We start from the raw sequence: 23,788 nt of genomic DNA, 5'->3' as shown, positions 1-23,788 counted from the left end.
CACCACAAGGAAAAGAAGAAATGGATCGGCAAAGTAAGAAGATGCACGGAACACTGACAACACCAAATGCTGGCAGGGACATTGAGCAAGAACTCTCATTTGTTGCTGATGGGAATGCAAAACGGTAAAGCCACTTTGGAGACAGTTTGTAGGTTTACAGTAAAGCTAAACGTACTTTTACCAATAAGACCGAACAATTGTACTCCTTGGTATTTACCCAAACGATTTGAAAACTTACGTTTTCCAAGGGAACCTGCACAAGGATGTTTAGGGCAACTTTATAATTGCAAACCTTGGAAGAAACCGAGATGTCCTTCAATAGGTGAATGGACAAACTGTGGTACGTCCAGACAAAGGACATACTAATTTTTGAGCACTAATAAGAAGTCAACTATCAAGTCTTGAAAAAACACAGAAAAATTTTTAGTGCATTTCAGTGAAAAGCAGTCAACCTGGAAAGGTTATACACTATATAACTCCAATTATAGGACATTCTGGAAAAGGCACAAAACTGTGAAGAGGGTAGAAAAATCAGTGGTTTCCAGGGTGGGATGGATGGGGAGATGAACAGGCAGAGGGTAGAGAATTTTCTGGGTAGAGAAAATACTCTGTATGATGTCACGACAGATATATGTCTTTATACCTTTGTCAAAACCCAAAGAATGCACCAAGAGTGAACCCTAAGGCAAACTATGGATGTTGAGTGATTATAATGTGTCCGTACAGGTTCATCAATTGTAATAAATGTACCACTCTGGTGGGGGATGATGATAATGGGGGAGGCTATGCAGGTGTAGGGACAGGAGGTCTATGAGAAATCTCTATATCTTTCAATTTTGTGAATCTACAACTGAGAAAAAAAATAAAGTCTGAAAAAAAATGTACGGAGAGATGCAAAGTCTCCGTGAGAATGACCAAGAAGACTCAGAGGAGAAAATGGAGAAAGCAGCCAGTTCCCAGAGCTGCCTCAATGGTCAAGGGCCTTTGATTTCATTTCATGTACACGGCTCGGGTAAACTTTCATTTAGTTACTGTACTTTAGTGAGTTTCTGCTCCCTGCAACCACGAGCAATCTGGAGCAGGAATGGCTTCTAGAACCAGAAGTAGATCCTCAGAGAAGACATGGGATTAACTAGCAAGTCTTCATAAAGTAGAGGGCAATGAGGATGTTCTTGTCCTACAACACTGCTTACTGACCCTTCTGGTAGTAGATTCTTTGCTATTATTCTCATTAAGAGGTAGAATATAATTCTCTCTTTCTGAATCTAGGCTGGTGTAGGTACTTTATTTGATCAATCCAGCGGAAGTGACATTCAAGGTTAGAACATAAGAAGTCTTGCAGCTTTTGCCCATAAGTCTAGAATGTCTGCTTTTGGGGAGCTCCTTCTTTGGATCAAGCTGGCAAGGTTTGAAAAGCCCAAGGTGCAGAGATGCCACAACAGGGGATTTGGACAACAGCCCCAGCAGCCCCCAGCCAAAAGCAAGCATCACCGCCAGCCACAGATGTGAGCCGTCTTAGACATGCATCTCAGTTAAGCCTTCGGGATTCCAGTCCAGCTGCTATCTGCCGATAACAATACGGAGACCACAAGTAAGAAATACCCGGCTCAGCCCAGTCAACCCATAGAACCATGAGAGAGAATAATAATAAACTGTGGTCTGAAGCCACTAAGTTCTAGGATGATCTGTTATATAACAACATATGACCAGAACACCTCTCCTCTTCAATGATGGAGAAACACTGCTAAAATCATTCCCATTAGGAAGGAGGGAGGGAGAGGGACAGTAAGACAGAGTAGGGAGGGTTACAATTTTAAATTTACTCAGTATGGGACATGAGTTTAAATGGTAAGGCTGGAGAAATGACTGTAGTCTAGGGAAGAAACCTCAAGTCACAAAAACTTGGTTAAATAAATACACGGTTCCAACTATATCTATATAAAAGCCTATAAACATACACATCTACAACAGACATACTTACTGCATGCCCCAATGCAACATCTGAAAATAATATTCCCCATTACTATTGTTTTCTGACCAGCGAAGCATAGGCTGCACTAATGGGAGAAAACGCAAAGGCATCGATGTGGGAATCCTCTGGGTTGTTCCTACCACACTGGTTTAGAATGAAGCATACAAAAGCAAACATTTATATGGCTTAGGGATACATTCAAATGTAAAAAAAAAAAAGTTTAAAGATATGCATGGAAAAGGAGAACAGCAATTTCAGGATCGGGTTAGCTCTTGGGAGGTGAGCTGGGGAAGCTGCTGGGACAGGTACCTGAGGAGCTGCAGCTGCACTGGTCAAGTCTGGTGTCCTACGTGAAGTGGTGTGCACAGGAGTGTCTGCACCTTCGTGTTTTTCAAATTATAAAGGTTAAGTGGAACTAAATGTGATGCAAAATAACATGCATCGTAAAAACTTGCCTTCAAAATGGTATCTGACACATGCTGTACAAACAGGCACAAAAATATCATGCACACAGGGAACACCATTATAATGAAATACAGGCGTCAACAACAGAGGCAAACTTACTTGCCGGGGACAGCAGTTAACATTACTCCTCGTGCCATGTTCTTCCTGATGGTGATACTCTCACCGATCCCTTTCAGCACCAGTGACAAGAGCACATCAGTTACTTTTCCCACTTAAAATGAATACAATCTCCCATAAGCACTAGATACGTTTACGTATGTACACACACACAAATGTGTGTGCATGTGTGTGCATCTCAAAGGAAAAACACAGTGGCCTGTTATAAAGGACTATTGTTCAAAAAGCATGTTCATTTATCTTTCCGAAAGTTATTACAAAATGTTATTATTTTTCATTGGTATGCAAATAATTTTTAGTAATATGAGCTTTATAAGACACAGGTTTATACTTTTTGGCATTTGTTTTCTGGTGAATGTTATTTCATTTCTTTTCGTTTCAACGTGATTTTGTGTGCCAAATAAATTGATCATCCTTTTTTTTAAAGATTTTATTGACTTAGTTATCTTTAGAGAGAGGGGACAGGACGGAGAAAGAGAGGGAGAGAAACATCTTTGTGTGGTTGCCTCTCGTGCGCCCCCCATTGGGGGCCCGGCCTGCAACCCAGGCGTGTGCCCTGGCTGGGAATCGAAACTGCAGCCCTTTGGTTTGCAGGCGAGCACTCGATCCACTGAGCCACACCAGCCAGGGCTGGTCATCATTTTTATGTCTTCCTCGAAATAAGTCATGGCATCATTTATGTTTCTCTGATGATCTCAAGATCAGAAGATCACAAACTGAAGATGACAGTCCCCTTGGGATTTCAACCTGCTATTCTACTAGATGCGCAGAACACAGTCAATACACACTTATTTTACTGAATTAGGGACTGCAGCCTACAGCCCACGTGGCACTCCATGTTATTTTTTTCTTAAAGTAACAGCAACACAGTAATAACAATGTACTCAGAGACAATGTGAGTTTTCGAAGTCACTGGGAACCTAAGTGGAAATGGGTAGTGGTGACAGGCCCTCTCTCCTCTGCCGCATTTACTGAGAGCCTCTGCCGTCACTGACAGTGGTTGCCAGTCATGTCTCTCTACGGGGGCTGAGCTCCAGACCCAGGAAGGGGAAGGATGGAAGCAAACCGAAGGTATGTATATTTTGTGCAGAGACACCTGAGGGGCCAGGTCTGTGTCAAAACTTCTGCAGCTTCTAGCCTAATTTAGAAAACAAAACAATCTTATGATAAAAAACACACATCACAAGAACCTTTCAGCCTTAAGAGTTTGTAAGCTCCAGTTTCAGCATTTAGTTTCATTTTGAAGCATGCTGAATGTATCACTACTAGTAAGTGTGAATGTATACACTGAAGTCAAGTTTTTCACAGTGCTCTAAATTAAAACTAAATATGCAAAAGATGAATTTAAAAGTAGATTCACCCTTTTCTGTATCAATAAAAGTATTTTTAATCACTTCAGTTATATAATTATCAAAAATAAATGAATGGCATTAATTTTACTCCTTTTCCTCCAAAATCTTCCTCCAAATTTACTATCATTTTTGTTGTTTGTGTATAAAACTATATAATAAAACATTATATTATTATACTGTTAGTTGAGATAAGTGCTATAAAGGTTATCAGACGAAGACCTCCCTGCCTATTTTCCGTTTTTGCAGAAAACAGATTATAAAACAGAAAAGGCCTTCTTCAAAGAAATGAGCAGCTTTGATTACAAGTGCAAAAGTCAGCCAAGTGTACTAATTCTCAGTAATAATGAAGCAGGGTGACCTCCCCAGGGACTTAAAAGCCAACGCCTGGAAATGCTTGGGTGAACTAAGAAGGGGCGCTGCTCATGTGACACAACTCTTCAAACCCTTTGTATTCCCCGCTGGATGGACTGGATAGATGGACTGGGCTGGACGGACTGGGCTGCCGACTCACAAGGACTTTCTGGTGTGTGACTGGCTCAGACGGTCAGGAAAACTCTGCCCGCGCCAGCAAAGAGAGACGCTGCTGCTATTTAGAAAACCACAATGAAAGTGGACTCCCCCCGCCCCCCCAGACCTGTGGGCTTGGATTGTTTGCCACCTACAGGACTGCTTACCTGGAAAATAAACTCTTACTTCTGGAAGCCATGACTGAAAAGAAAAAATTGAAAGGCAAAAACGGAGACTTGAGACACTGAGGACCACTGTCTCCCAGCTTTTGAGAAGAAGGCTGGCAAACCTCATCTCACAGATATTTTAAGTAGCTGTAAAGCCCAAGTGGCTCCAAATTTAAGCCTGTGTTTAGATCAAGTTTGAAGAAGGGCCGTGCCTCCTTACAGTGACGAGGCACCCCTTCTGATGCCAGTCTGGGCTTTGTGTTTGAAACGGGCGACCACATAGGAGAAAACAAGACCACCTAGGCTAGGTAATACCTGCCACAACGGGTCTCCTTGGCACCCGGGCCCATGTGCAGACAAAATGCTTTCATTAAGAAGAAAATAAACCTCTAGATTATTGCCAAAATCTTGAGCAGTATCACATAATTAATTTCACATTTTAAATTCTTACCAAGATATATAATCATGCGTTTTCAGCAGGTTTAAAACCTGACTTTAAGAAAAAACAAACCCTCCTGACCTACTGAAATGCCCTGCTATCCTGGCCCCTTGGATCAGCCTGCAGGCAAGGCTGGATACAGCCTATGGATAGGCCGGTTTAAAGTTAGAAAATGTAGTAACTCAGGTGGAACTCATAGTTGTTTTAAATGAGGAACAGTTTCTGCAACTCCTAGTGTTCTTTTTTATTTTTATTGTGTGGGTGCCCTTTTTATTTAGGGCATTAAAGGCTGCCTCTTTCATCCTGAATGCTCCTAAAGTTACAGGACCAGGGGATCCTACCTGGCCGTCTATGACAGGTCAGTGATCAAACAGAGAGGCAGGCAGTGGCCCAGTTCCACCCATCTCTTCAGAATTACCAGGGCCAGGACTCCTTAGCTCCCACTATGTTCACGGAACCCCCATTCAATGCCAGACAGGACAATAGGCCCTTTCCGAACAAAGGTTTAATATTCCCAGGTATTTGCCCAGCTTCTAATCTCAACGATTCTCAAGAAAAGATTATTTTATAAATACTGTTGCCTGAATAGAGCAAGCTAATTAAAAAATAAAAGTGACCTCATTTTTCTTATAAAAAACGGAGGTTTAGATGAAAAATATACCAATATTGTATTGCCCTAGTGATCAAAGCCTGTTTATTTAACTGACCTTTTCTGGAAATAGCACCATTCTTTGTATGAGAGTTCAATTTACTGAGAGTGTTTGCATTCGCATGAACAAACCTGTACATAAGGTAAAACAAGACACGTTTTGCTGAGCTGAAGAACAAGATGCAGGTTGTTCATCCACATGGAGAAACCCTCATTCCAAGCGCTGCTGACAATGCAGAGCACACCCAGCCAGTTATTTCCCAGGGTCCTCCCCGCACAGGCTCTGGGAGGCTTGTAGAGCTGCCAGCACATCGGAGATAAAGCAAAGCAGAGAGCCATGGCCGCTGACTTCAAACTACTCGTTGTAGTGCCTGACCCAGCAGAGGATGCCATGAGGAAACAATGGACTCAAGATTAACTTTAGAAAAGGTTAGCAAAGATTTTTCAAAGGCCAAACATTTCTGCCCCAAATGACTTCTATTGCAGCACCAACCTCAGGCAATGACAAATTCAACAGGCATGGTTAACAGGCAAGAAGATCAGACCCATTTACCCTTCCACCTCAGGGATGGCTCGCTGGGAAAAGGCGAGGTGCCCTAGTAGACTCGCCTTGTACAGGATCTGCGGTTGAACAGAAGCCTTAGCCTGCACTTGCTCACCATGGCGGCGATACGTGCGAGAAGCAAATCTTTCAATGTAGAGATCTGCAAAAGGTACTTACGCAGCCTCCGGCAAGAATTTCTGCTGCAAGTGGGACCGAGCCATCTTTGTGCATAAATTTATCCCTCACAAAATCATTCACCTTGAAGAAAAATATTTATAGAAGCTGATGAAAAATATAAAGTCAGTCATTAAACACATATAAGTATACATTGGTAAATATGTTATTTCTTCTGTCACTTTACTAAAGTAATCATAAACTAAATAAATTAAGGATCTTAGAAGTGCTCTTACTGGCATAGATGTAGTTTATAAAGGAAAAATATACGAGGAGGGACCCCCAAAAACCTAGCATTATCTTCTGGAAGGCAGGCCCCTTGTAGTACAGGCTTCCCCTGCTAGGGGAGTGTTCTAGGAACCCATTTGTATCAGCATACTAGCTGGCGTCGTTGTGAGAAGCTGCATTTAGCTTGAGTGAATATTTTAAGACTCAACATGTTTGTCCATCTCATGATGGGTGATTTATGAGCATACCTGCCCACACCACACTGAGTGTTCAGCAGTTTTTGACCAAAAATGGCATGACCCCTTGCCCCACCCTCCCTATTCACCCAATTTTGCCTTGAGCGACTTCTTTTTGTTTTCCTAGATGAAAAAGTCATCAAAGGGAAAAGTTTTACCAATGTGGAAGAGGTGAAACAAAAAAATGGCAGAAGCACTAAAAGGCATCAAAATCAACAAGTTCAAAACTGTTTTGAGCAGTGGGAAAAAAGTCTCAATAGGTGTGTTGCATCAAGTGGAGAGTACTTTGAAGATGACTGAAGTTTAAACATATAAAAATAAATACACAATTTTTAATAAGTAAATTCTGGTTTTGGGGGTCCCCCATTGTATATGTATCTATGTGTGTGTGTTTGTGTATTCCTGATATTTCAGGGATAAAACAATTAAAATATTGCCCTGACTAGTGTGGTTCAGTGGTTTGTGCACCATCCTGTGAACTGAAAGGTCCCTGGTTCAATTCCCAGTCACAGCACATGCCTGGGTTGTGGGCCAAGTCCTTGGATGGGGATGTGAGAGGCAGCTGATTGATGTTTCTCTCTCACATCGATGTTTCTCTCCCCTTCTCCCTCCCTCCCCTTCTCTCTAAAAATAAATAAAATCTTTTAAAAAGTTAAAATATTGATGACTTACAAGCCTGTAATTCAAGTATGTTCTGTAATTATAATAACAAAAGAGAGATATATTGACAATTGAGACAAAATGAAAACACACTTTATAACTTAAAAATTGCTCTATAGGGTTTGATGAGAAATTACTTTCCAGTCAGAATTCTGGAAATACAAGATTTAATCTAAAATAGCACTCATCACCGAGACAAATTCGGCTGAGCAGATTTTTCAACTTGGTCAAAGTTCAGCTCTTAAAAACTTCCTCAAGGATTCTCAAAGAATGTTAGTAGCATTAATTAATTAATTAAGTATAATAGTCTCAAAATAGTATTCATTATAAGCAATTTTAAGGATCAATCATATGTTTTTAGAAGATAAAAGCCAGAAAAGATTAACTGCACCACAGCCATATAATAAGAAGGTAAAAGAAGAATTTCAAGTACAAAGGCTACACAGCCCAATCTACAAGTGGAGCTTAACTTTCTGGGCCTCAAGTCCTTGGTGACATAAGTGCAGCATCTACCTGTTCCACAAACACTCACTGAGTATCCACCATCTGCCAGACGCTGGAGAAACCATCTCATGAAGGGTCGGCTTCAACACTTGCTCAGGCCCCTCAACATGTGGCTTTAGCAAATGCTTATTCTATATGCCCTAACCCTAAATTCTGTAAACAGCAGGTGCAATTGAATGAGTACATGCTCTAGGGTCAGAAAAATCTGACTCTGAATTCTAGCTTTCCCACTCATAAATAATGTCAACACAGGCAAACACTTAAACCCTGCGGGTCTCACTTTCCTTGTCTGTAAACTGCGGGTCATGCTTTACTTGAGATTAAAACAATAATAGGTGATACATGTAAAGTACCAACACGGTACTTTGTTGGAGGGGATGTAGCGGCTGCTGCCGCCAGTACTACAACGGTGAGGATGACGACAATGGTGACAATGGTGACAACCACCAAAAGCCTTTGTTCAAACATACCATCACGTTCTTGGATATACAGTGTGGAATTCGGAGAGTGAAAAGCTGTGTGTGGTGGGTGCTGTACGTTCAAATCTGCAGCTCTGAGGAAACACAAACCTGCCGTTTCGCACACGAGTATCTACTAGAGTCCTGAGTGTGTGCAGATACCATCAAAAAGAAGCATCGACACGAAAGACTTACTGTAAGTTTTATGGCCTTCTCTGGGGCGACTCCCAGTAACTGTGGCAACAGACCTAAAAAACAACAGAGAGTGGAAGTATATTAAATAAATTAGTAATAACTAAACAAATTAACAGCTCTAAAGAAGGATCACCATGCAGAAAGTGCGGCAATCTTTGTGGCGATTTTCTGCTATTACCTTTCATGAGAATACACAAAATGGACAGCTGAAGTACTAATGTTGAACACCCACACCAGGCCCAAGCAAATCCCCTCTCACGTTCTGAATCGTTTGCACATTGGGCGGATCAATAGCATTAATGATCTGGGAAATCTCATTCCACAGCAAGTCTGCTCTTTTCCCTCCTGCCTCTTCAATGAGTGAGCTTCGGTGACTACATTATATTTTTCTAACACCCTCCTCACCCCTCTCCATCCCTAAATGCCCACAGTTCAACCACTCACTTGCTCGGCAACCATGACGCAGTGACAAGCACAGGACAAACAATGAATGTTCTTGCTCTGACAGGCCTCAGACAGAAGGAGGGAGAGGCCTTTCTGAAGGAGCAACCACTGGGGGAAACTGCATTCCAGGGAGGGGAACACACAGGGCAAAGAGAGCAGAGTAGGGACAAGCTGGGGGTGCTCACGATGAGGGTGGACAGCAGTGTGCCCCATTGCAGGAGGCTGGTCTGCAAGGGCCCAGGCGCTGCAGCCACAGGGCAGGCCAGGGTCCTGAGCTTCCTATGTCTGAAGGTAGATGAGAATTGCAGGGTTTTGACCAGAAGGAGAGTGATGTGCTAATTCACAGTTTTAAAAGGCCCTCCTGCTGCTGTGCAGAAAGCAAACAGGACACACTGGTGTTCCGTGTGTGGGCGGGAGGGGCTCAGGGGAGGGGACTGTGACACAAGAAAAACTAGGTTTGACTGCAGTGGCTCAGTTTTCAGCACAGGCCCCTGGGTAGGAGGAGGAAACCTCTGCAGGGTCACAGGTTGGGGCTGAAAAGCGAAGGGCTCCGTTTTAGACATGTTGGCCTGAGTGGGAATCGAGTAAGAATCAGAGTGCAAGGGGGAGGTGTGGCCTTGGACAGGAAAGGGCCCCTTGTAGGAGAGGCAGCTGTAACAGTAGTGGACCTAATATTTACACTAAAAAAATGTTTTCATTTGTCCTAAGAAAATAAAATCAAAGTCAGATGCTTTTTCTTAAAAACTCATGGGAAGCTAACCTGGAGAATCAGAATATATTATTCCCCATGTCATAATGGGGTCCTTGAGAGGGGCTTCACAGTGTTGTCCTTCCTTAGTACAACGTTCTAATTCTCGACACAAGAAGGTCCACTTGCAACCTCTCCTGAGAAACCAGCCATGCCCACGCTACCTTCCTGGCAGCAGCCTGTGGCCAAAAGTCACTAGACCAAGAGCTGTATGCATCAGCCTGTGGATGTGTTTCACTGAGTAATGTTAAGATTTCAAACATAACGTGAGCTTTTTGTAAAGACAGATAGATGTAACACCCCGAGCTTCTTTCTCACATCACAGCGCTCTGCTCCCATTGGGTAAGGCTCTGCCCTTTCATGCAGGACCCAAGCATCCATTCGCCAAGGTCCCCACCACACCCCAATGCCAACAAGACAATGAAGACGAGTGCCAGCTGTCTTCATCATTTTCCTTGCTCTGTCAATACTGTTTCTCTTTGCTTGTGGCTCTTCAACAAGGGTGAATCTAGATGGACCAAGGGAGCTTCATGTTTAAAAAAAAATTAGAGAAAGCTCATTCACTGTGGATGATGTGAATGATGATGAGCATTCTGATACAAATGAAAGTTTTCTTTAAAAAAAAAACAGCTAACGCATCATTTATTATGTGTCAGCACCATTTTAAGTTTGACTAACTCATTTAATTCTCATAACCACCCTACAGAAAGGAGATTGGGGCTCACAGAGATTAAGTAATTTGGTCTAAGTTCTCCAGCTGGTAAACGGTGAGACTGGGATTCAAACCTAAGCCCCTCCAATCAAGAGTCTATGCTTATAGACAACACTCACCTCTGGCCTATGTCTAGTCTGCCTCTCACACCCAGACTCACCTGTTCACTTACATAACCTGTCTGGACCCCATGAACATTTGAGTTTGCCATGTCTCCCTAGGCAGCCGTATTCTGAGCCTGCTCCATCCCCAGCGCCACAGCTGACTGAGCAAGGGGAAGACACCTAATGGACATGCAGCCGATGATCTTGGCAACCTGGGCCCTGGGGCCTGGTTCCGAAAGTGCAGCTAGCCAGTCAAGAGTGTGAAGGAGTACTCAGAGGTGATCAGCCAGTCAGCATGGAGACACAGACTGAGAGGACACCATGTGGAGTGGGGAAAGCAGTCAAGGGAAGCCACGTCTGTAGTAATGCCACAAGGAAGGAGCAACCAAGAATACAAAAAGGAAATCGGTTGGCAGAGAGAAGAGAGTATAGAATAAATGGAGACACAGAGGGAGAACACACAGCCCATGAAATGTAAGCAGGTGGGGAAGCCAGCCTGGACCATCTTCCGGTCCCACTGAGGCCAGGTTCCAGGGAAACTCCTGCCCTGGCATCCCAACAAGACCTCTGCCTTCTTTCTCCCAAGTATGACCCCTACCGAAAGTTCCCCCATGCTCTGGCTAGCCTGAGTAGGCCTGTGCTCTTTATAAACTAAGTGAAGCAAAGCAGCACAGGAAACGTGAGCAGGAAAGCACCCGGGCAAAGCCAGTGCTCTTATTCACAGTAAGCACTCTCTCCTCCCAAACTTCACTCACTCACTATTATTTCACTTCTACGATATAATATGAGATAATATGATATCTATAACATGATAAGAAAGGCTTTATTAATACTTTATGAAAGCACACATTAATTTCTACCAGAAAAATGCAGGAATAAGCTGTTAAAACTACATCTTAACATTTACAATTGCCATTTTGCTCTCTGCATTCAGGTCAAGTGCCAAAATGTTTAGTTAAATATTTACTTGCTAGATGTATTTTTCTCATCATTAAATTGTAGACCAAAACCATGGATGGGTTGAAAGCACTGTGATTTAAATGATGATCTCTTGTCTCTGTAACTACGCTGTGACAGTCTTTTTCAAGGACTAATAAAAACCAGCCCACAGAGCCAAATGACTCCAGTGTTAGACACAATCACTTCAGCCAGCCTTTCACGCTACTGAGATTTGTCTTTCTCGCTATAAATTTAATGCACTGTGAACAGCAAAAACAAAACAAAACAAAAAGGAAAACCATGTATTTAAGACTAAACACAGGGCAGCAAATATTTATTTGTTCGGCAAACATGTACCAAATGCCTTCTGTGTGCTTGGTAGCATGCAGTGAGCATGCAAGATGTGGGCCGTCCCCTGGGGAAATTCTCAGTTTAGAAGAAAAGGGCAGCCTGGGTGTCTGTGTGCGCCAGAAAGGGGACAAACTGCCTGAAAACAGAGTGGTAAGGACCACAGCCCGGGGACATCAAAGTACTATGGGAGCACGAGAGAGAGAACCACTTGTTTGCCTGCAGGAGGGAGAAAAGCATTAGAAAGGAGGTACTTGACCTGGATTTTTAAGGATAAGGTGAGATTCAGTGGGGAAAGGAGACATGGCTAGATGGGAGGGCAAGGTGGTCCATGCAGAGGGAACAGTATGTGCAAAATCTCTAGATCATGGCACATCCGGGGCCGAGGCAAGATCACTGGAAGCTACAGTTGGATCGCAGACCCTGGAATAAGTAACAGCGGCAGGGATAACGACGACAGGCACTACTTAGGGGCACTGATTACAGCCCAGGCACTACTCTGTGTGCTTTATGGGAATCAACACAGTTAATCCGCACAAGTCAATACCAGTAACTCATGTCGTGTTACTGTTGCCCCACTGACAGATGAAGAAACAGAGACAGACCCCTAATGTCACTCAACTGTCAGATGGGGGGATGGAGTTTAACCCAGGAGGTCTGCCTATAGGGGGGCTCCTGCCTAGTACACTGTACTTCTTCTCTCCCAGGCCACACTAAGGAGCTTGAACCAAATTCTTTTAAAGTGAAAAGCAAATTTCAAACAATAAAAAGTCTGAAGAACTTTTGAGTTTGAAAAAGTTTGAGTTACTAGAGGCAGGTGATGGCAAGGGCAGAGATGGATCCCTGGCAAGGGGAGTAATTAGGAGGTTGAAGTAACATGATCAGAGGCCCCCAAGTTTCACCATATTAACTGAATAAGTTCAACTCAGTAAGAATAAAACCAGAGCACAAATCCATCCCTGACACCTGGGCCAGATGATGGCACTCTGGCAGTTACTGGGTAGGTACTGTTGTTGTGGTGAGTCCCCTGGCTCAGTAGAGAAACGGAGGTGGCTAAAGATGACAGTCTGAGCACCCCTGAAGATGTGGGCCTTGACACCCTTCCTCCTGGGTCAATACCCTTCGGGATGCGCCAAGATTTGCAGGCCAGTGAATTGCAATAGCCCTCCTGGGTCCTTGACTTCGGGGGAGGAGGGGTCACGTGGCTCGGTAATGCCTAAAACAGCCCGCCTCATTCGGGCACTTCAGCACGATTCCACTGAGGTCGAAAGCACATATATGTTTGACATCTGGGTAACTCAGCAGAAAGAGTAGGCTTCTAACATAAGATGTTTCTGTTGGGTTCTGGAAATTCATTTTAACCATTAGAAACAGAATGGATGTGTGTGTTGTTTCTAACTTGTCAAAACAGCAGTCTATTTTCCAACTGCCTCAAATGAAATTTATTAGTGTGGTTAGTTTTCTAATCTTCTCATTTTAGCTCAGCTCCATCAGCACATATGGCAATGCTTCTTTGGCAAACTTCACCAGAAGGCTGCTAATGCGAGAAAAGATTTACAGGGTACAATATTAATACAGTATTTTGTCTTCGAATTTCGTAGGGGCGAGGTATAAATCACACTGTCCCCTCTGATTCTAGTTCCTTGTGCAACCCAGGGAGAACTGAGTTAGAGGTGTGGGGACTAAGCCCCCATCAGGAGCCTGCAACTGGGCTTATGTAGCACCTCAAAAGGAGCAGTGTGCTTGATTAGAGGGCTACTATGCCATTATTTACTTAAAACCTTTTAAGAAAAACATTCTAGAATCTCAGGGTTGAGAGATACTATGAAAGAAACTCATTAACAAAGCCGGCCTAATTAAAACAATTTATTTCCAATGGTTTGCAGCAAAGGGAACAGCTTGGAGCACGGGCTCTGGAGGAGGCCAGACCTGCGCTGCCCCTCAGGCTGCAGCTCTTTCATGCTCAGTGATCTTGGGGATGCTGAGCTCTAGGGTGCTCACTGGTAAACCAAGGATGCTAATTATGACTTGATGGCTTATTGTGATAATTATATGAGTAAATGTATATAAAGAGTTAGAAAATGTTCACAACCTAAATTATGTATTAAACAATGCGATGGTTCTCTCTGCCTATGTGTTTAAGGTATGTCCTTGATTCTCTTCCTGCCTACAAGAGGCAACGCAGCCTGAGTCGTGCTCCCAGTCCAGAATCGGGTAAGGAGCACAGATGGTCTCCAACTTACGACTACAACTTGACCGTGCTCTGGGGTCCACACGCATTCAGAAGAAATCGGCTAGGCTAAGCTTGACGTTTGGCAGGTCAGGTGTATTAAATCCACTTTTGACTTATAATATTTTCTTATGATGGGTCGATCATAATGTAATCCCGCCGAAAACCAAGGGGCATCTGTCCCCAGGCAGTAAGGGCACCTCTGGCCTGATAGTGTCTAGTGGTCCTGCCTCCTTTAGGCAAAGATAAGGAAGTAGCACTGACAGAACAACATACCTTCTGCTATGTTTTTAAGCTAAAATAGAATGTTTTCGTTAAGAATGTAAACATTTCTCAGCCTCTGATGCTAAGCAACTTTTTACAATGTAATTTCTACTGAAATGCAGAAGAGCCAGGCGATTAGGAGCACAGAGCCTGGCGCCCGGCTGCCGGGTTTGAGTTCTGACTCTGTTATTCATTGGCTGTGCAACTGTGGGCGAGTTCTCGATCTCTTTGTACCTTAATTTCCACGTCTGTAAAACGGGGACAAATGCAGAACCACCTTCACAGGGTAGCTTTAACGATGAAACGATTCCTCAGAACAGTGCTAAGGACGGAATAACTACCACACAGTGGGGTTTTTTTGTTGTTATTTTTATCTTCATCACCATCGCCATCATCATCACTCTCCTCCTCTTCCTTCATGGAAACTGGTTAAGCAGCTTATCCCAAGTCGCTAACTATTTGGTGCCCAGGCAGTGGCACTCAGAGTTGAAATCAGGTCCAATTCTACACTCAAACCAGGGTTCTATGCCCCCTAACGCCTAACACTCAGCTTTTCCCTGTTCACCCTAGTGGAATTACTGCCCCTACTTCCCTTCTGCCTACAAAGGCATTTCTTCCAGCCCAGACTGTTCCAAAACTTCCCTGTGGGCTGACTCGCACTGGGCTGCCAGTCAGCGTGCACTCACTGGCCCTTTCACACAACAAAAGGACAGTGGCTAAGTGTGGGCATCCACATCATGCCCCCATCTCTCTCCCAAGGTCCTCAGTATCAGGCTCTTTAACACTCTGAAGGCACCGGATGGCAAAGCCAAGCTGCAGGTTATGACCTGGTGAACCGGTGAGAGTCAGGGAACCCACTGGGCAGGAGACTCAGGGAATCGGCAGGTGAGGAGCCAGGTTGATGGTCCAATGTACCACAGCGTAGCAGGTATCCCAAAGGACTATGCTGAACGAGACAGGCAGGAGCAGAGATCCTGAGGGGCCACAACAGGGAAAACTCCCAAACTAGGGTGGCATTTCAGTCTCAGGTCAGACCAAAACAAGTTCAGGAGTGGCCAGCCCAGCTCAGAGAAAGGTAGCTTAGAGCACGTGAAATGAGGGAGAAGGCATTCAGGGCAGAGGGGCAGCAGAGGTGCGTAAGGGAAGTTAAAGCGTAAGGTACCCCGATTCCTGCAGCTAAAGCCACAGGCAGCACTTTTTGTGTTATCTCGTTTCAGCCCAGAGGCAGCCACTCTGATGTGAAATTCTTACCCTCCTGACCTCACTGTTGAGGCCACTACACTTGCCCATGTCTTCCCAGAGAGCCCTCCTCGCTTTCAACATCAGATTAACCTTCATTCTGGAGCTATCAGCACTCTGCGTGCCCTGCCTCACAGCTTTTATTCCTGCTCCTGTTTCCGTGGCCTTCTCTCTTCACTTGCTGGAGCATTCTCTCCTCCCTCCTCCCTCCCCCTCCTCCCGTCTGTCTGTCTGCTTGGACTCATATTGCCCCTAGGCAGGAGGGGTTTCCACTCTCCCCACTACACTATCCCCTTTCACAGCCCTCGCTGCAATCCAGTTTCCATCCCAAGGTGACTACACTGGAGCTGGGGAATGGGGGGTAAGGGGGTGGGTGGGGGCGGGGGAGGAGACACAATGGCAGATATTAAGATTTAAATGCTTGTTTATCTGGGTTACATGTTTTGCTCAAAATGGTCCAGAGCCTTCTGTGGTCTTACTCAGCTGTGGTGCAGGATGCCTTTGGGACCCCCAGTGTTACAGCGCGGTCACGGTCCACAATCTGAGGTCCTCAGTCTCCTTCTCCACCTGAGGGTGGGGGCGGGGGGGCGGTTCTAGAAGTGCAGGTCACAGGAAGAAGGATGCACCCTCTCCACCTGCTTCTCACTCTGGTCTAAGGCAAGTTCGGAGTGCTGGTTATCTTTTCTTCTATCTAAGCTATTTCCTTGATGCTGAATTTTAATGTTTCCCTGGTTTGGGCCTCAGCAGCAGTAGTAGCTGGTTATAAATGATCATTCCTGAGGCCGGGAATGAATTTGTTCATTAATCTTCTCTTTTCCAGGCTACATCTAGTTCCATCTTCTTGTCACCTTTCCCATTTTCTAAGCTCACCACTGTCCTCATCTAGCCCTCTGAAGCCTCAGACACACTCCAATCCACCCTAATTTGGGTCCGTGTTACTTTATCCTCCCATTTAAATGCCCTGTGCTCAGCTCTGTAGGCTCACTGTAGATTTCTGGAGATTTGACCACCCAGCTCATGGACCGTCTGAGTCGTCTGTTCACTTCTGTTTGGTCTCCAATGACCAAATATCTACCTTTTGATCTTTTCACACCTTAATACCCTCAAAGAAAATGTGCAGAAATTGGCCAAGAAGACAAAACTCAAACCAACCCACTCTGTACTCATTAGAAGCTTTGGGGGACATGCATGAAACCCGTAACTCAGTAAAGTTCACAGATTCACTGTGGTTTGTTCCAAGATGCACGGGTTCTTAAGTTATGCAAAACAGAGTTGTAGAAACACCAATCTTTTTATTTTGGTGCTAGAATTTTTAAATTTATTTTTATCCACAAGAATTATGCAAGAAGGAATCTCATTGTATAGCATATAATTTAAATATTCCCTTCCGTAGAACCATTAACCACAAGAAGAGACTTGGGAGAAAACAGCTGTCTGACAAAACTTCCTTCTAGAATGCACACATATCAATAACTTCCTGAGATATCACCACAATATCCTCTAGATGTCACCTTGAGAACATTCCAGGACGGAAGATGACGCTTTTACACCACAGACGACCCAAAGCAGACGCATTTCAAACTTGCCCGCCTGGATCAATGAGCTTATTAAGAAGACATTTTTTCTTTTTGCCAATTATCTCAAAGATAAAGTAATGCTCCATATTAAGTTTAGTTCATAAAATGCTCTAATCTCGTCTCCCTCGAACAGAAACAAAACTCAAAACCTTCCTTTAAAAAGTATTTCTCGTGGATCCTGATTCCTCTTGAATTTAACTTTCTCCCCAAGGTCCCCCCCAAAACATTTTCCAATTTCTAAGGCTACTCATCTCATTACCTGAAGCACCTAAGGGAGTAGAGTGAAGCAAAGCTTAAAGGCAGAAACAGTTATCCCTGGAACGTTAAGAGCATTTAATTACGGATGATTACCCAATCAATTGTTTCTCTTTACTATGCCAAGTTAGAGCAGGCCAATAACTGACTCATTTGGTCATGCGATTCATTCAAACCAAATGAGCTGTCAGGTAATTCATTAAGGATTTTAAACACCTGAGTGCATTAAATCAATCTGAAGACTGGGGAGGAAACAGAGAAAGACTTTTACAAGTGACTTGAGAGAGCTCTGGATTATCTCGGGTGTTATTTCCCTTCATGCAGACAGATTTAGCCTGGGGGCCTGATTTTCCAAAGTTATAGAAAAACCTAGGAAAATCAATCACTTCCAGAAGTCTTTATTAGAGAGAAGGTTTGCAGATTCAGTCCCAGAGGATTTCTAAGAGGATCTTTTCTAACAACCAAAATTTAGCCCCCCTAAATGAGAGACTTCCAGAGATCAAGAAACACAGAGATATGAAAAATAAGACCTAACTAACCCATGATACTAAAATTACATGTGGCACTCTGAGGCCTAGGACTTGATGTCCATGGCAGACAACTGCTAACTGTCCCATGCTGTGTGATCAGTCTCCTCTGGACTAAGGGGCAGTGATTCCAACACGCTCCCTAATTATGACTGGGTGACTTCCAGGACTGTGTGCAGACAGATGCTGGCCACTGGCAGAGAAAGGGGAGAGAAAAAAACACGTGTGGTGAGTGCTAGCAGAGTTCTTTAAAAATAACCTTCACTCTCGCGGTTCCACAAAAACTTGCTTCTAAATACAGAAACAGCTTCCCTTTAGAGACCTGTATTCTTTTTAGAAGAAGAAAAGACAGGAGAGAGATGCTTATTAACCTTATACTAAGAACACAGGCCGCAGTGACCTTCTTTCAAGGCCAACTGCCAACTTTCCCCCAAATATACCTAAAGATAATGTTAAAATAGGGACAGGACCTTACTTACGCAACATTCCCAAATTACACTATTCAGGAAATATTAGCGATTATATATGTGTTGATGCAGAAAATTACATGTTAAGCAAAATTCCAGAGTAGGAAAAAACATGCTCAATATTTCGAAACATGTTTATTAATTAGAGACGTAGTCTGACACCTTCTCAAATATTGCTAGGTGAAGCGTTAACAGCAGCGATTTTAAATTCATAAAATTGAAACTTAACAGTTTTCCCCAGGAATAATAACATTTTTAAACAATAAAATTACATTTAATGAGAAATTTGTAGTCAAAGAATCACATGTAGGGAGTTTCATATCTTGACTTTATACATTAATGTTAGAATACTGATTCTCAGAAATACTTCAGGCTTTTTTTGTTTCTATCATAAGTTTCTGCTACCAATGATGGTTTCCCATTTTCATCAAATCTTACTCTTGCCTGATGATAAGCATTTACACGTAGTTATATATAGTTATTAATTAATGATTATGTGCAAGGCACTAAAGGGAACTGGTCTCCAACAGATCAAGAATAGGACTAAGCCATTTCTGAAGCAAGATTGTAAATCATTGTTTCAAACTGGAACTGTCAATCACCACTTCGCCTTCAAGATCCAAATCACAGGACAGAGCTAAACAAAGTTTTACAGTAAATCTTTTGTTTTAAAGTCATCTCCTAGAAAAAAAATAAGAAATCAGGGAGAAATGAACATATGTGACTTCCAGAACTAATCTTTTTACATTCACACCCTACTTATCATGCCCTGACAGAGAGCCCCTTGGGGCTCTGGCACCCGAAACAGAAACGGCTATCTCTAAACCTCTAAACCAGGGACGGGGGAGGCCCGCTGCCTCTTTGGTGTTCAGAGTGAGCGTCCACCCTTACCTACTAGGCCGCTCACTCCCCCACCCCTGAGGACTGGTGGCTCCTGTCTCACAGATGTAACAACTCCAACAGCTCGAGGTTTGTGGGATGGCCCCCATGTGCCAGTCCTCAGGTACGCTTTGGGCTGTTCTGTCCGTGAGGTCAAGAGGACAAGAGGTCAAGGAAAGAAATCCAGATGCAACCAGGAATGAAGACCTGCCAGGTGTGGTCAGAGACTTCATTCAGAAGAGACTCCAAGTTAAAAACAAACCAGGTCAACAGAAGGACAGGAAAGACTTGCAGCAGGACACAAATATTTCTCGCTTTTCTACGGATGCCCTTGACAGTCCATTGCCAAGGAAAGGCCATAAAAGTCACCTGTGAAGCAACCCCAAGGCTCAGACATCTGTTCGTCTTGAGGTGCAAGCTCTCCCTACAGAAAACAACGTAGGCGAACAGGTAAGGTGGTCGCCTTTGCTTGAATCACTGTGAAGCAGGAACTGTGACATTAAACTTGTACTACTTGGGAGACATTTCATTTGGCAGGTTTGTTGTCACCAGGAGGGAAAAGTATTTCAAATGGAAGGCAGTGACCCTGTAAGGGTCATCATCAATCACCTGGGGTCAAAGACCTTCCCAACTGTCAGAAGAGGCCCCGGGGGAGGGAAAGAGGGCAAAGAAGAGATCAAAAGGCCTTTGATGGTGGTTATCTACTGCACAATAGAACCTGCAAAATGGAACTTCTCGGGAGTTTGAAACCTCCCAGTTTCCAAGGTGAGAGATTTCAAGAAAGGCCTTTTTTCCCCCTTTTCTTTTCACTTGGGTGTTTAAGATGAAGACTGGAGTCAGCAGGTGGCGGAAGAGGCCTAGAGGCACAGGTTTACCTGGTTGCCAGCTCAAGGTCTGTCCTCCCCAGAGCACTAAATACTCTTTTTTTCCTCTAGAGCAAGCAGTGGTAGGGAAAGGAGGGAAGACCTCGCAGCTTTGCAGTTGTCAAATGGCAAAATGGCTCAGCTTGAACTGCCTTGTGATACTGTGGTTTAGCTGACGCAAAATCACTTGCTTTTCTCTTTGTAGACGGCATGCCTCTTTAGGCCAAGGCAATGGGAAAGCAGTCAGGGTCTGTGGGATTCCTTCTCCGAGTGATGACACATTCTCTGTGACTGTTCTCCTTGCTTAATGAATCTGAGATGATTAACGGAGCAGCTGGGTCCAGAAGGACTACCTGGCTAGAGTAGGAGCAGCTGGGTCCAGAAGGACTACCTGGCTAGAGTAGTGTGTGAGCCAGTTCCACGGGGTACAGAGTTAGAGGCAGGGAAGGGGGGGGCTGGAACTCAGAACGGCAGTACAGGAGGGCTGCACCGGACCCTTGGCTACCCGTCTGATGGACTTTTCTGTGGTGTGCCCCAGGAGACTCTTTAATCCCAGTAGGCCCTGTCCTGTCCCCAGGATGCCTTTCCCTATTAGCTGGTGAGTGGAGTTATTTCAAGGACACAAACAATACAAGCCTTTTAAAAACTCACTGAAGATGTTTATAAACATAATTGTTTTACGAAATAAAACACACTACAGAGCAACATAGATGGCTTTCGGATTATGGGCTGTTCTGATTAGCCATGCCCTACATGCCCCCAGCCTACCCCACTAGCGTGGGTAATTGAGAATCTGCTGTATTTCCATTTTAACACAGTCTCCCTGATACATTTCAGGCACTCGGATGGCAAGCCAAGCTGCTGACTATTATTTCTCCTTACGAGAATTTAGCCCATGGCACTAACCTCTATACAGTCCAAAGAAGCCTTCATAGCGCAGCACTTTCTTAAAACAGTCAAAGCTGTTTTTATACATAAGTTCTCCCACAAAAGAGCCAGTTGATCGCTGGTTCTGCATTCGAGTTTTGACAAGGTCGATAGGATACACGGCAGTGGCTCCCACAGCTGAAATCAAATAATACCAACATTTCAGAAGGAATTACGGCCAGTTAGAGGAACAGGGGAGGTGGTCCACGTCAAAAGAAAACTGATACAAGAAAAAAAAGTCCATTTTGCATGTGCACTTTTAAAACTGTACTATCTATACCCATAAGAGTTATGAATTTTCATTCGAACAAATGAAAGGGTAAAGGATGTCACAGTTTTAAAAAAGCACATTCCTATAGTCTAAGCTCATTATTAACCTGTCTTTAGAAAGCCTATCTGCAGATCAATAAGAGAAAAGAGCCATTTGTAAGTCACTGATCACATGCAGATATGGAAAAAAGAAGTTCTCTTTGCTCTTGTCCCATTTCATAGACGACAGAAGGTTTGCCTTTAATATTTCAACATGGAAAACCAGAGAAAAAAAAGGAGGAATAATAAAACTGACACATTTGCACTCATCCCTGGCTTACCTCCAGCAACAGAACCCAGTCCAAATCTGTAGGCCGACTCTGCAACTTGCAGGAGAATCGGTCGAGATGAATCGCCTGAAGCCTTCTTCTTTGCGTGCGTGGGAAATGGAGAGAGGACGGGGAAGACAGGAAACAGAAAAGCAGACAGAACAAAAATGAGCACATGCTATTTTTAAAAATTACCCATTGGTACCTAATTTATGACACAAAATGTCAAAGAGGAAGGTAGGGTTAGATTCAGTAAGTTTTGATTCATGAAAAGTTATTATTGCTGTACGTGTTTAAACATCATGTTTTGAAGGTAATGAAAGCCATTATGTACTAAAAACAATGTTAGGAATCTATTTTCAAATGTTCAAGTCTCATTAGTGATCAGGAGATACAAGTTTAAAAATATTAATGAGACGTCATTCTTCGTAAATCAGGGTGGGAGAGTGGGGTCTGTTCCTTGTTCGCTTGCTTTTTAATGGCAATGCTCCGTCTGGCAAGAGGTGACAGAAACACAGCTTCTCAGAACTGGTGTTTAATCCAGTGTGAGCTGAAGGGAAACTCGGTAATATTCACCCAACCCCTTAAAAGACACCTAACCTCTGACCTTGCAGTTCTACCTCTAGAAAGTTAGGCTAAAAAATAATTGTGTATGTAAACAAGGATCAAGCTGTAAGAATGTTGGAAAGCAGTACTATTTTATAAGAGCAAAACCTGTGAGATAACCTAAATGTCCAATAGCAGAGGACTGGTTAAATATAATGCTGTAGACTTAAAACAACATAGTGTATCATAAAAATGATGTAGTAAAATATCTAATATTAAAATATGTTCATAAGGTATTATAAATAAAGGTTAAAAAAGAATATGGTGACTAGACAGGTGTTCGTGATATAATTTTCTTTATATTTTTAAATATTTAAAGTATTTTATAATCTTTAAAAAATGTTTTTCTTAAAATTATTTGTGGATATGTATATGCACATAAAAATACTACTAACATTTTGGATACCTCACTACCTATTATTAGTGATATTAGAGATATTAAAGATCTTTACAGTGGTTACAACGAGGTGATTGTATTATTGTTACTTTCTCCTCTTATTTCGTCTATCATTTTAAAATTCATATTTCAGGCCAGTCAGTAGTCTGTATTCTCTGTCTACATAAATCCAAGAGCAATTTTATGTGTATGAGGTCTGTCCAGAAGGTATCCAGCCATGTACTATAAAAGAATAGAGACATTTATTGAAAAAGATACAAGAAACACAATGATGCCTCGGTCCCCTTCAAAGTAGGCACCTTGGGACCTCACACAGTTCTCCCAGTTGGCATCAGCTGCCCTGTCGTATTTTCCTGAATCTCACTGACAGCCTGAAATCTCTTCCCTTTCAAAGAAGATTTTAGTTTTAGGAAAAGTCAGAAGTCACAGGGTGCTAAATCTGGGCTGTAGGGGGGCTGAGTCCCCGGGTGATTTGATGTTTTGCCAAAAAACTTTGCACTAGACGTGATTCATGAGTGGAAGTGTTGTCGTGATGAAGCTTCCAATCACTAGCTGCCCGTAGCTGTGGCCCTCTGAATCATCCCAATAGTTTAAGTGGAAGAATGTTCCAGCTTAACGCCACATCTGATGTAGATTTGTTGCTGTACTCGCTCAGTCACCTTGTACGTGTTAGCCACACAGTACACGTGCTCACGCAATGGCATCTGCCACCCCCACTGGCTAATACAGTGAAGTCGTCACTGTTCACACGTGTGCACTCCAGTCCACTCTCCTTGGCTGCCAAGTTACATCGATGCCACGCAATCCGTTCTCATTATATTAACTGGATTATATTAGCTGGATTTTTTAAGGACAGACCTCATATACAGAGTTGTCAAATGAGGGTGGCATATATTTAGTGCTTCATAAATACTTGTTGAATGAGTAAAAACATTCAATAAAATTTGTATTTTTCAAAAGCCACAATAATTAAAATTGGTGAACAATGAAAATAATTACCAACCCCAGCCATCAACC

The 23,788-nt window shown here is 43.3% G+C and overlaps 1 protein-coding gene across 2 annotated transcripts in view; it reads right to left on the bottom strand.

Moving 5' to 3' along the window:
- SLC25A13 (solute carrier family 25 member 13) overlaps positions 1-23,788 on the bottom strand; it is a 169,345-nt gene that overhangs the window by 39,802 nt on the left and 105,755 nt on the right. Inside the window, exons 10-13 of one of the 2 annotated variants that reach the window (XM_024577240.4) lie at positions 21,781-21,868; positions 21,170-21,328; positions 8,668-8,720; positions 6,390-6,470 (exon numbers count right to left, since the gene is read on the bottom strand). In XM_024577240.4, the coding sequence (XP_024433008.2) occupies positions 6,390-6,470; positions 8,668-8,720; positions 21,170-21,328; positions 21,781-21,868 (381 nt within the window). The remainder of the gene's footprint in view (positions 1-6,389; positions 6,471-8,667; positions 8,721-21,169; positions 21,329-21,780; positions 21,869-23,788) is intronic. The other variant, XM_024577241.4, reaches the window with a different exon arrangement.

Source organism: Desmodus rotundus, chromosome 6, assembly GCF_022682495.2.
Source record: "Desmodus rotundus isolate HL8 chromosome 6, HLdesRot8A.1, whole genome shotgun sequence".
Classification (NCBI taxonomy): Eukaryota; Metazoa; Chordata; class Mammalia; order Chiroptera; family Phyllostomidae; genus Desmodus; species Desmodus rotundus.
This window is presented reverse-complemented; position numbering and strand designations above follow the sequence as displayed.